The 13,408-nt window shown below is 41.2% G+C and overlaps 1 protein-coding gene across 7 annotated transcripts; it reads right to left on the bottom strand.

Annotated features, from left to right (window-relative positions):
* Nucleotides 1-7,059: 7,059 nt before the first annotated feature.
* LOC125881220 (uncharacterized) lies at nt 7,060-13,146 on the bottom strand. 7 transcript variants are annotated; one of them, XR_007448215.1, is made up of 11 exons: nt 12,924-13,146; nt 12,551-12,833; nt 12,202-12,435; nt 11,628-11,719; nt 11,384-11,488; nt 11,087-11,280; nt 10,825-10,989; nt 10,022-10,168; nt 9,554-9,680; nt 7,663-7,732; nt 7,060-7,563 (listed from the first exon to the last, which is right to left on the bottom strand). XR_007448215.1 is itself a non-coding variant. In XM_049564285.1 (8 exons), the coding sequence occupies exons 1-7, from the start codon at nt 12,936-12,938 to the stop codon at nt 10,857-10,859; spliced, it is 1,056 nt and encodes a 351-aa protein (XP_049420242.1). In that variant the 5' UTR covers nt 12,939-13,146; the 3' UTR covers nt 9,803-10,168; nt 10,825-10,856. The 7 variants fall into 7 exon arrangements, 1 of the variants encoding a protein (XP_049420242.1); XR_007448213.1 differs by having other exon boundaries at nt 7,060-7,566; XR_007448214.1 differs by lacking the exon at nt 10,022-10,168 and having other exon boundaries at nt 7,060-7,566.
* Nucleotides 13,147-13,408: the final 262 nt, after the last annotated feature.

The raw sequence follows: 13,408 nt of genomic DNA on the forward strand, positions 1-13,408 counted from the left end.
AAGACCATGATGACCTCTCCAGCACACAGATAATACCAGCTAATACCGTAGCAAGGCGACGGATTAAGTTGCTAATTGCTATGTAGGCTGAGCATTCATTACCATTGTGTGTGTATGTGTGTGTGTGTAAAGGAAATAGAGCTGAATGAAAGTTTCTATGATTGCATGCTGCCTGTGCACACAGTGGCACAATAAACTGTACATTTAAAGGTGAAATTACATCACGTTTAGTTTGTTCTAGCTGAAATGATATCTGACATGATTTGACAGAGCGTCTGCCTTCTACTTCACAGCCATTAATTCATTTGTACCACTCTGACATATCAAAAGTTTGACATGCTGTTCTCTTTGACAGCCTGCCAGATTAATTCACACTGAAAATACTGATCAGATTTTGACACATTACACTGTATTTTAATTGATCATTGGCTACAGTACCCATGCTCTCTCAACCATTTGTAAATCAAAGCAAATCATTTAGGGATTTGATTTGATTGCTTTAAATTGGGTGTGACTAAGTAAGCATGGAGTCTCTGGAGAACTACAACAATCTGGAAAGAGATATTACTCCCTCTACAGTCATCTCCACCCACTCCTGCATTACTTTTGTTGTAAGATTAGGATGCAGGGGTGAATTAATTATTTATGATTCAGATACACTTTAGAATGCATTTAAATATTTTTGATAACTATCTCCAAACACTTACCAAGTGATACTGTTTTGCTTGCTACTACAACCCACAAGCTAACAAAGTCAAGTGCTGTTTTAAGATAGCTGGTTTTCCCATGACATTTTATCAGATAAGTTTACAGTTTGAGTGTAGGATGAGTCATCGTTATGGTTATGACTGTAATCATAAACCCAGCCACCAGACTTGCTAGTGATCTCCCCTCCCCCAAGTCTGGCTCCAGAGGGGGCCCTGGTGTCCCAATACCTGGTGAGGTACTCTATTTCCGAATGTGCTGTTTCATCAAAGTCTTCTGGAACCGCTCTTAGTCTGGCCCCTCCCCTAATTCCGTTTGTTATATTCATGGACAGGATCTCAAGGTGCAGCCGGGGGGAGGAAGGGGTCCCGTTTGGTGACTGATGATTGCATCATTGCTTCTTGCAGATGATGTGGTCAGTACCTCCAAATCAGAGGCCATGGTGCTCTGCCAGATAAGGGACGCTATAAGATAAGATAAGCTGGACTGTCCCCTCTGGGTTGGGAGAGAGTTAGTGCCCCAAATGAGGAAGGGTCTTCTTCACGAGTGAGGGTAGAACGGAGCGTGGATGGATCTGCGGTTTGGCGCAACGTCTACAATGATGTGGGCACTGCGCCAGACTGTCGTGGTGAAGAGAGACCTGAGCCAGAAGGCAGAGCTTTTGATGTACTAGTCCATCTACTTCCCACCCCTCACCTATGGTCGTGAGCTCTGGGTAGTGACTGTAAGAATGAGGTTGTGAGTACAAGCAGCCAAAATGAGTTTTCTCATTCTCAAGATTGTCAAATACTAACACCTTGTCTCATTTTTCAGCATGATACCGACACCGAAGGCACCCTTTGCTGTCCCTATGAGATGCACAGGGCTTTCAAGTAATTTTGATGGAAACCTATGTGCTGCAATATTTGACACTCAGAGCAACTGACATAGTGTAAAGATTGAGAAATCCTTTCAAGGTAGTGTTAGTGTCACTTGCATTTCACAACTTTAACCATGAGTTTTACCCAGAGGACACCTGTGTGTCACATACTGACTTCAAGACACCTAAAGCCTAGTTCACATTACATGACTTTCACCGCGATTTTGACGTCGCAAAGGATCTGGAGAGCCACCTTGGGTCGGAGATGAGTCAGCAGATAGTCTGCCACGACGAGTCCTCATGTGTGAACAAGCCTACGAGCAAGTCGCCCCCTCTTCTGTGACTGGGACTGGATATCTGGCATGCTAGGAAACTGGAGAAGTCTGACACGACTGACAAAGAGCATCAGCCAATGAGAGGCGGGATACGTCCCACATCAGCACGCAGGAGGATGGAAGAAATTTGAGGAGGACAAGCCGCAGGGTTGCCACTTGCCAGGTCCGCTTATTAGCTGCAACTTTGGGCTTATTTCTTTCTTTTTTTTTTTTTTTAAGATTATTTTGTTGGGCTTTTGCCTTTAATATACAGGACAGAGTGAAATGGGGCGGGGGGGTGACATGCAGCAAATGGTTGCAAGCCGGAGTTGAACCTGTGACCACTGCAGCGAGGCATCGCCTCTATACATGGGGCGCCAGCACTATCCACTACGCTACCGACGCCCCAACTGTGGGCTTGTTTCTAAAGTGGAATTGCTTATTTGTGCTTGTCCTCAAACATCACCTTCCTCTATATATATCCATCTAATAAGTTATTTAAACGCATGATAGTATGTCGGACTGTAGTGGCTTCTTTTGGACTTGTTTCCATAGCCCTGGTTGCTTGTTTCTCTCCCAAGATCTGGCAACGCTGACAAGCTGGCAAGCAACAACAACAATGGTGGCGTCCACAGGATCACGGGGAGTGCGTTGTGTTTGGACCCAGGATAATAAAGAATATCCATGCCTTTACGATGTGTTGTCTCCAAGTTTGGCGACGTCATCGCTTTATCTGGAGCTCTGTCGGCGAGGGCTCGGTGGAGAAATCTTGTGGTGTGCACACACAGGTCGTAATGCAGTTGGTGAGACTCCCGCTGACAGAAACATACGTCGCCAGGTATGAACACTCAGAAGATTACGATAGTCTCCGTGACACAAAATCAGGGTGAAAATCGCGTAGTGTGAACTAGGCTTAAGGGTGTATTTGGCACCGGTATCACATGCCAGGGGCATGAGAGAGCATAGGTATTTGATGACCTAGGATGGGAACACATAAGAAAATGATTTTGAAAGATACTGTATTAAGACTAATTATATATATAAAAAAACAAACAAAACCAACATATATATTGACACTGTGAGTTTCTATCAACAGTTACCTTATGAATAGCATAAGCTTACCACAACAAATGAACAAGGATTTTTGTTGTTAAAGGTTGCTGTGACACAATGTCAGCTGATGAATAAAATACGAAAAATTTAGGCAGTTAGGGCAAACAAACTCAGCATGTGGCTATATCCAGTGAGACGATGTTTCCAGCTTGATTGTTTTTCCATCTTTGTTGCTTTTTGAACATTATTTCAATCATCTAACATCATACGGAGGGCAACACAGTACAAAAATGCACTGTCTTGTTTTCAGCTTTTAAGGTGTGTGTTTTCATGAAAATACTGTTAGTCTACTGCATGTATAATTTATTGTCTTTTCATTGGGGGAGTGGGAGAAATTTAAATTCTGCATGCACTGCTGCCTCTACTCTTGTGTGTCTTTCTATACATTCCTTCATCAAAAATGTATTTCTTGCTCTCTTTGAATTGTCTTTTCTTCCTCTGATATCCCCCTTCATCTCGCTCTGCTTTTTCTGTGTCAAATATAATACTCACTACTGACTAGTTTCTGAGGGTATGAAATCTGTGTGTTTCCACCTGCACCTGGTGTCCTCTCTGAGAACCCTTTTCCCTACCTAATCTATCCATCACATAGGAAAACTACAGGCTACTCACTGCTATGGACTCCATGGGGTCCTACTCTTGAATGTGTTTTCACAGTTAAATGCAGACATATATGATGTGTCTTTTGCAGTGTAAAATAAAAAACTAGAAAGTATTTAGAGAGTGAATCCCTGAGCCAGGACTGTAAGTTTGAACACAATACTTTATTTGATCTGTATAGACCACCATTACAGAGACTTTTCAGAGTTGTTGCAGTTAACCCTTAGCTGAGTCCTTAATGTTGCTACAGATGATATCTACATGACATTTACCACTTGAAATTCATGGTAATTCTTTTAAAATTGGTCCATTTCACATTTTTATTCAGCCAACAACAATAACAAATTATCCAATTGTAACTATCGAATATATTTGATTGTGATTTGAAATCGGTGCAGCCAGGATGCACTTCTGATCAGATCTGTAGATGTAAAAAAAGACTTTTAACATACCCTACACCACAGGAAAATCTGGCAAGAGATCTTTAAAGCCATCAAACAACCTGGGCTTTGCTGAAGATTGTCAGGAGGTGGAAATCGGGCCCAAAATGGACTTAACTGTTGTGTAGTACTTGACAAATAATTTTACTATTATTATTTATTTTAGTATCTTTTGGTAGATGCGGAAGCTTTCAGTCCTCTCTCTGTCAGCTCTGCTAAATTTGTGCTCTTATGTCTATTTTGTCAAGTCTTGGTGGTGCTTTTTGTTGTTTAGATGGTGGTGGTGTGCGGCTGAGAGTCAGTCATTGGGATGTGAACACCACTTTACCAGTCTGCAGACTTTCCTTCTGCTGACTAGCTGCTTGCCAGGTTGAGGTTTTCAAATGTAAACATCAGTAAACATCAAGGAAATACGGAGAAGATGGGACCAGCTGAACTAGCATCCTGCTAGCCATTGTACAGATGCTGGATAATAAACTGGACGACCTCTGCGCTGCATCAGTTTGAAACGGGATATCAGGAACTGTAATATCTTTTGATTCACTGAAAATTGGCTAAATCCTGAACAGGTGAGAGTGCTTTACAGAGAATAACAACAGGTGTGATCATGGAATTGTGAGGTGCTGTCCTGTTCCTGTTGTGGAGTGACCATACGGCCATTGAGGTCAGGACAATTTAAACATACCGCAACCATAAACCATGGAATACCAGAACCTTCCAGAAAATAAAGGACTAAATTACAGTGCACAAGTTAAATGAATTCATGGGTTCACATTTCACTAGAGTTGTAGTGTATGATTCCATGTGACAAATTGATTGACTTGTTTATTGATTAAATAAGTCCCTAAATGGGTGGTATGAATGAAGACATCTGCTCCTTCACAACATGAACATTTCAGAGGGGCAGTCATGCTGTTTAGTTTCCATTTCACTTGGCAAGTGGAAGCAAGTTAGCTTAGCTTACTGACGATTGCAAGTGAGCTGAATTTTACTTCCACTTTAACTTTTCATTTGCAAAAGAAAAAATGAGTTATTCCTTCTTTCAGATGTTGCACAGTCTCACCTTAGAGGTACCTGATAATTGAATATAATAAGGTTAAGCAGCTACCAGTAACTCAAATCTCTCTTTTTCACAGGGTTATTGAAAGATTCAATTGCTACCTCAAGGACAACTCCAGCTATTTATATCTGCTGCTTTTAATACAAAACATACGAACAAGTACAGAAGCATCCTGTAGCTATCAACAAGTGTTTAATGCAACAGGTGTGTGCTGTCGGGGATACATTTTCGCCTCATTTGATGTCTGGCACATTCAATGTTCCCACATCATTGTGTTCACAATATGGTAATTACAGCACATCCTCAGTCTCATTACAGCAATATGTGTGAAGTCACTCTAATGAGGTGTGGACAGCATATAAGAGTAATCCAGTTGTTCAGCTGAGGTCAGCCTCTAACAATCACCATCTATTCAGAAGAAGGCGGTTCAGAGCTTTTCAAAGGAAAGAATGACATTCATGCTCATTTTTTCCCCCCACCTCACACGTCCCCCTTTTGATGCTGTTCCTGGCCTGCAATTACGTCTGTGATTGGATGTCTATCAGTTGAAACTCAAACGCGCGAGTATGAATAGGAAAGGGAGGACTTTTGCACAAAGGAGCTGTTCTAAAGTAAAGTAGAAGGTTTTTACCTTTCTGTTCACTCAGTGACAGTCTGCCTTGATAGAGGATTGGGGGCGTGTTGCAGAAACAGACTCAAAGAGAGCAATTTGTTAATTTGGCAGATGTGTTTAAGGTTAACTTTACCTAGAAACTTCAATTCTAAGCACATGAGAACAAAATCAAATACAGCAGCACCTCGAATACCTTTGCTGGGCTCCGGCATGTTTACTGTGAGTTCCACAATCAGTTTCAAGACATGTACTGCTCTGCACTGTGTAAATGTTTTCTCAGGCTCAGTGCACACTTGCAGTAACTAAAAGAAAGAAAGAATTGAGCAGAAACAGTGTAAACATTGTAATATGTCATCCTGCTGTTTATTCTTTATTATGCATTTTTACTCCCTGTATACAGCCTGTATACAGCAGCAAGGTGACTGCATCTGCCTATAGGAGGAAAAGCCAACTGATAACAACACAGTACATTCTGTTCTGTGAAGCACAAAGTCTTATGTGGGTGCAGAAAAACATGCATTCACTTGTTCTAGACTGTGTTATCCAAGCAGGTTTGTGTAACTGCTCACCCCCGTTCGTACAATATACGCTGTACTCCACGACCCTGACTCTTTGTTCGGGCTTCATCACTGATGAAACTTATTATTGATGAAACTACAGATAGGCCCATTGGCTTTGATGGATGAAGAGGAAAATGCAATTTTGGTTTGCCTCCACATCAATTAGAGCGTGTTCCTACTGCTGTCCACCACTCTGTGATGAGATGTAAGCATCTGCAGCAGGACTGAGAAACACCGTAACTCTCTGATTTTATTTTATATTCCTGCATCCCTCTGCTGATCGCTCAACTATTTATTTTCCAATCTTTTTTTTCCTGGTATTTCCTGTCTTTCACCTCCTGCCCCTGCTGTCCTCGCTTCTCTCAACTTAACAAGTCTGTTTGAAGGATCATTAAATGCTCATCAGCACTAATCAGGTGTTATTGATGAAATGATGTTTTCCTCATCCTCTCTCTGTCTCTCTTTGTCACAGTTAGACCATTTTACTGAGCTCTAGCCAGTGAGAATCTATGAGGTGTGGTGGTTAACAAGAAAAACTATAAACCAAACCACACAGGCAGTGTACAGTGAAATAGGACCATTTTTATGGATGAAGAATTATATGTAACTTTTTCCTTGCTACAGCAGATTTATAGTTTCACAGAGCCACTTACACAACCAGTGGAAAGTCATTTAAATTGATATGAAAATGATATTACCACAGCAGATTATTGAGGATAATACACTTAAATGCCTTTTACTTCTTATTTATTAACTAGCTACAATAAAACTTGAAATAAAAGGAGACGAGTAGGTTTTTTACGGTCAAAATTCAGATTTTCCTGCTGTATTCACAGTGATCTTTAAAAACAAGATATGCATCTTTATATTTAGGATTCCTGTTGGAATTGTATGTTTCTGCAAACTACAAATATGTCACATTTATACGCTAGGATGTGGTGGATTGGTTGAAACTTTTCAATTCAGCTACACTGTGGTTAATGTGTGGTTCAGGCACATAAAATCCACATGGTCATGACTAGGAAAATATCCTGTTGAGGCTTAAAATACCCAGTATTAGGGCATAATCCCAGTTGGGTAAGCTGTTAAAAAAAAAAAAAAACTTTCTCTGGGACTATGCCCGCTGAAAAACAGCAACAGATTTCTATAAAACACCATGTTTGATGGCTAAATAGCCACTTAACAAAAACCGATGACTCGCTTAAACACTACCGTCTTTGTTGTTTATTGATCTGAACAGTGGTCTGCAGCTTGGCAGGCGTCTCACCAAGGTGTCACAGCATCCACCATCCCCCTTCTCTGCTTGATGACAAAGTCAGCACATATACTACATCACTTTGGAGACATTGATAAGATACACTTATAAATGTAATGTGTTGATGGTTTTCAGGGACTTACAATGTCAGCAATTTCTTCTGGGAACTGGGCTGTCTTTTCTTCCCTTCTAAAAGTCTGTTTTGTATATTACCTGAAAGCAGCAGAGAGCTCTTATGTTTATTATTCCTAGATGTATCTGATTAATGGCCTTTTGTCTAAGCACATGTTTTGACTTGTCAGAGCAGGAGCAGAGCAGATGGAATTAATGACACTAATGACGGCTCTGTTCCAGCAATTATTGCAATGTAATGTAGCGATTAATAATGTTATTAGCTGTGTTTGACAGGTCAAAACATCTGCCCTGAAAAAGGTCTATTCAACTTGAGTTTCCACATTTTCCCCACCTGGTCATGTGCTAGCAGTGTACTTATCAAAGGTGGGAGTAAGTCACATATGCAAGTCTCAAGTCATAACCTTCAAGTCTCAAGCAAGTCCCAAGTCACTGTGGTGAAAATCCAGCAAGTCAAGTGTACTTGCTTTAAGTCAAGCAAGTCAAGTCATTGGTCAGATCAAGCAAGTCACAAGACGTACTCACAAGTGGTGGTGGAGTACAAATCTCAGTCTTTTCTTCTCACTCCACCATCTACCTCTACTACACTACATTTACCTGACAGCCTCAGTTACTAGTGACTTTACAAGTTAAAGTTTTGCACTCGAAACATATGAAAATGTACAGGTACAGCTGGAACTATGAGTTCATCAAGGAAATGACAGAAAATAAATTTGCCGCTATTTTGATAATCATCTAAGTTGTTTTTAATGCAAAAACATTTCATGGTTCCAGCTTCAAAAATGTGAACATTTTCTTTTTTTTTGCTGCTTTTGCTTTTAATTATTTAATAATTTTTATGTTGAGGTTTGATCTGTTGGTAAGACAAACAAATATTATAAAGGAGTCACTTTGGGCTCTGGGTAAATGTGATGCTATCTCTCACTATTTCCAGAATTTTTACAAACCAAACAATCAATTGATTAATGGAGAAAATAATCAGCCGATTAACTCATAATGTAAATAGTCATTAGTTAATAGTTCAAAATGAGCTTTTTTTTTTTTTAACTAGAGTAAAGGATTTAAATACTTCCTCTCCTGCTCCCAGCCATCTGGTCAGGGTGAAAGACTCCACTCACATGACATACCTGCTGCTATGAGAGAGCAGGTGAGATAATAACACACTGTTAAAATCCACAAATGCATGTCAAGCAGGAACAGGAGGCAAAAAAAAAAAAAAGTAAGTGGGGAAAGTATCTCATGGCACTGATGCGCACGCCAAGCACACACACACACACACACACACACACACACACACACACACACACACACACACACACACACACACACAGTGAACTTGTGTTGGGACAGCAGGCAGGAACAGTTGTTACACACTGTGGCAGTATCAAAACCTTGTACAAATAAGAGGAGAGGCTGAGCATATAAAGCTAGCAGCGCATGAATCGGCTCTCACAGTGGCAACTGTGTGTGCGTAACGGCCCGAAGCTGACAATGTGTCTCTGGCTGCAAAGCACATTCAACAGTGAAGGAGTCCTTGAAAACTTAACTCACATGTAACACTGAGATAGAACTGAATAAAAGCACACGGTGAAGCTCATGATGCTGCTGTACATGCTGCCATTCCACCCGGTGGGTCCTCCCCTGCTGTGATATGTGCGTCATCATGTTTTAAAAACAAAATGTAAATTCTCAATGTCTAGAAAAATACAAATATTAAATAAAAAAGTCAAGTCCTTTCCAGTCATCTGTCTCAAGTCAAAACTCAAATCTTGAATACCTAGTCAAAGTCAAGTCGAGTCTTTCATCAGTGCTGGTCAAGCAAGTTACAAGTCCTTAAATTTGCGACTCGAGTCAGACTTCAGTCAAGTCATATGACTCGAGTCCCCCACCTCAGGTACTTACTCAACAATTGGGTGTCAGCAGTTTGGGAAGATCCTCTCCTGTTTTGTTCCAGCAAATGCCCAAAAATGACATGTGTTTACATTCAAGTGACAAAGCCTTGCAGCCAAGAAAAAATCTGATGCAAAACCTGAAACCAGAGGGAGAAGACAATAGCAGGCTATAGAATCTATACCAGCATATTTGGGCTAAGTGGCAACCTCTTTGGCTGCCAAAATTTGAGCATAGCGTTAGTTCAGGCAGGACACAATGTCAAGCTCAGCTCACATCCCAGCTACATCAGCTGATCTCAAACAGGCCAGTCAACTGATGGCTGTTCTGCAAGCAGCTTTGCAACCTGCCTACACCAGCTCCTCCTCTTCATGTTGTGTCTGACTTATCAGTGTTATTTCTGTTTGTCATAGATGCTGGCTCCATTCTGTTCCCGGGCAAGTCTGCTGCAAGGAGGGAGGTTTGCTCTCACTGCCTCACCTTTTACTCGTTTGCGCGTGGAAGGGCAGGCTTTCCAGATAGGTACTTGAAAGGACAGGGAGATGTGTTGTCTCCACCTTAGGCTTTCTGCGTAGGCCTAGGAAAGGCAGGGGCCCCCAGAACACAGCCATACTGCCAAATATAATACTGCAAAGGGCAATAAAGTTTTCTTTGACTGCACCAATTTTGAAAGGCAGACTGAATAAGTAAGAGATACAAAGAAGTCACCACCCAAAGTTTCTTCCCTCTGTGCTGCTGTCTCATAGTGCTGTCTACTGTTTACCTGTTTTTCAGCCTGTGCATGACGTTGATGTGACTGCCACAACCTCATCACATGACTGTCATGCACAAAGTTTTCCAATAGACAATTAATGCTGATATCAAATTTCCCTCACATCATAACTGCCAGCGTATTCGCATAAAACTGTTCTTATGATATCCTATGAAAATGCATGCAAAGAGTTCGTATGATATCCTATGAATTTGCACCCCACGGATGACATTACATCTTAACGTACAATTGTGTTATTAATGTAAAGTTACGAGGTTTGGTTTAGGCAATAAAAGTTACTCAGGTTAGGTTATGAAACAAAACATGAATTTGAAAAGAAAAGATCTAGATGAAATTTAATTGAAGCTGTGCATCTGATTTCCTCAAGATAATTTCCTTTCAAATCCATTGTGGTAGTATACAAGGTCAAGCATATGGAAATTGTGTCACTGTCCCAACATTTACAAACCTAAATGTATGAATATGCAATTATTTGAATATAACAGATATAGTGAATGAGAGTTTGACCTACATTTGTTGGCCCGTGGCTGTTCTGTAGGTCGGTCATTCACGGTGGAAATTATAATCCAGTGCTGCAAGCAGAACCCTGGATTTGTACACTCGGGGAGTGAATGCGTGTTGCTTGCTGGCGTACATCAGAACATGGTTCTGGAATGATTCCAGATGTGCTGTTGATCTGGATGAATGAAAAGGGAAATTATACCCAGACACAAACACCCACACGACTTGCATATCTGTGAAATTTGCTTGTTTGTCATATCCCCACACTTTACCTGAAGCGCAGATATTTGTGGACGTCTTTCAGCCAGTGCTTGTTGAGGATGACATTTGCTAGCGTTTTGTGGCATTTTGAGTCCCTCTCAATCCACTGTTTTCTCTGCGCATCTTCAAGATGGTCATGATGACAGCCTCCTGTTTCCCAGGTATGATTGTTGCAGACATGACGCAGAACTCCAATCCAAAGTGCCTGAGCAAAGTAAAACAAATAAACACAATAAGATAATCATGTCAAAAGTAGCTTATTTGAATCCTGTAACATACTGAATTAAAAAAAAAAAACAGCTGCTTACAAAAAACTGCTCATATGTCTCTGCTGTCTTGCAGGACCACCAAAAATGGTTGACAATATCCCTCAACCAATGAAGGAGAAGATTCTGTCCTTTTACCTTTCCTGCCTTTAGGAGATAAAGAAAACACAAACAGTGCAAGTTAGTCCATGCAACACTTTTGCATGGAGACCTTACAATGATTACACTGATACACAGGCAGGAAGTGGACAGTTTTGTTAGTGTAAATAGATTTATTATAACTTACAGTAGAGATTTTTTTGGCCAGATTTTTGGCACCATGCCACATGTCAAGGCTGTGGTGAATTCCAAGAGACTTATATTTGCCTTTGTCTGGGTCTGTGAAGTACGGATTCATTTGAGTTTCAAACATCTCAATCAGCAGTTGAACATTTATAGGTATGTTTTTTTTGTGTTCAGACAAACGAGTAAGGAGATGTTACCTGCTTGACAGTTTCGACTGTGACTCCAGTTTTCCTGAGAAGCATCATCCGACGTGCTGTTGACGTATATCAGCTGGCCGCGCCTCCCCCCACCTTGGATGGTCTCTGGAATAGGGAATCCCAGGTGTGCAAGAGGGTGTAAGCTGCCGAGACCTATCAGAGTCTGGCGAGCCAGCCAGCTGATAAATGATACGTCAGCAGCACGTTGGATTACGCTTCTGAGGAAGACTGGAGTCACAGTCGAAACTGTCAAGCAGGTAACATCTCCTTACTTGTTTGTCTGAACACAAAAAACATAACTATCTTGACAAGAAGACAAAATGAACATAACTGAAGTTGAACATTTGTATTCAAACATCTTATCACATTGCCACTTACTCAAGAGGGCTCCAATCTGAACATGGGCGTCCGTGCAGAACTCCACTGGCTTTATCTCTTTTGGCAGCTTGTCCACAGTCTGGATGAAACCCTCTTTCTCCATGATGTTGGAGTTCCAGTTTGTCTGCCGCTTGTCTACAGTAGCCAGATGGATGATTTCCTTGGACTCAAGTTCCATGGTAGTGTAGCTGCAGTACTGCGCACTATGCCCTGGTGAGTCATTTCTGCCATCACCTGAAAAAAGAAGGTAATTTCAAAATACAACACATAATGACAGGTGCTTGCAATTAGTTTCAGTGTAACACCTTAAAAATATATGTAGATCAAGGCAATATACAAAAATACACACCTGGGACCACAACATTTTTTCCTTGAAGTTGGCTGATTGCCTTAGAACTCTTCTCCTCCCAGAATTCTTTTATAATGTCAACACAGTAAGTGTCCTGAATGGTGAAGTAGGTGTTGGGGTTGACCATTTTAATGTTCATGAATTTGAACAGGAGAGAAACTTTGGCATAGTTGTTGCCAGACAACAAAATGCTGCTGGAAAGAAGGAAGTCCCCGGCCTGCAAGCCGAACTTCAACACGGGCTGGGAATTCCACCTCCATAGACAGTGTCCATTGGGGCAGATCTAATGGTCAGATAAGAGAAGCCTAATAAATATGAAAAAAATATACTGCACAGTGTAAAATTGTAATGTGACGTGTTTCTCAAGGCTTACCCATTCAATGCTCATTGCAGTGCCCCTGACAGCGATGTTTGTTTGAAATGGGCCAGCACTGTCACACACTTGACCGGACCTCAGCACGCCCGTACATCTGTCTACAGGCAGAGTTAAGAAGGAGACGAGTTGCTCTAGGCAGTTTTCATAAATCAGTGCAGCTCTGATGCCAATGATGTCATCTTCTTTGATGACTTTCTGAGGTTCTGGCAAAATGGGCTGCTCAATATGCAGGGTCTCATCAGAAGGGACTTCATCAACAGGCAGGTCGTGCACAGTCTCATCGATCCCGATGGTTGGAAAATCATCTATTAATGGGGCTCCCTTTAGTGCACCACCCACTCTGGAAAGGCAGAACATAAGGGTTCAAACACATTTCAATCACAGATTTTCCATGACTTTGTGCCAAATTTCCATGACCTTAGTCAACTACAAAAAAAGAAATACAATTCTCAATACTCCTGAACATGTGTAAATGTAAAACC

Source organism: Epinephelus fuscoguttatus, linkage group LG20 (genome assembly GCF_011397635.1).
Source record: "Epinephelus fuscoguttatus linkage group LG20, E.fuscoguttatus.final_Chr_v1".
In the NCBI taxonomy this organism is placed as follows: domain Eukaryota; kingdom Metazoa; phylum Chordata; class Actinopteri; order Perciformes; family Serranidae; genus Epinephelus; species Epinephelus fuscoguttatus.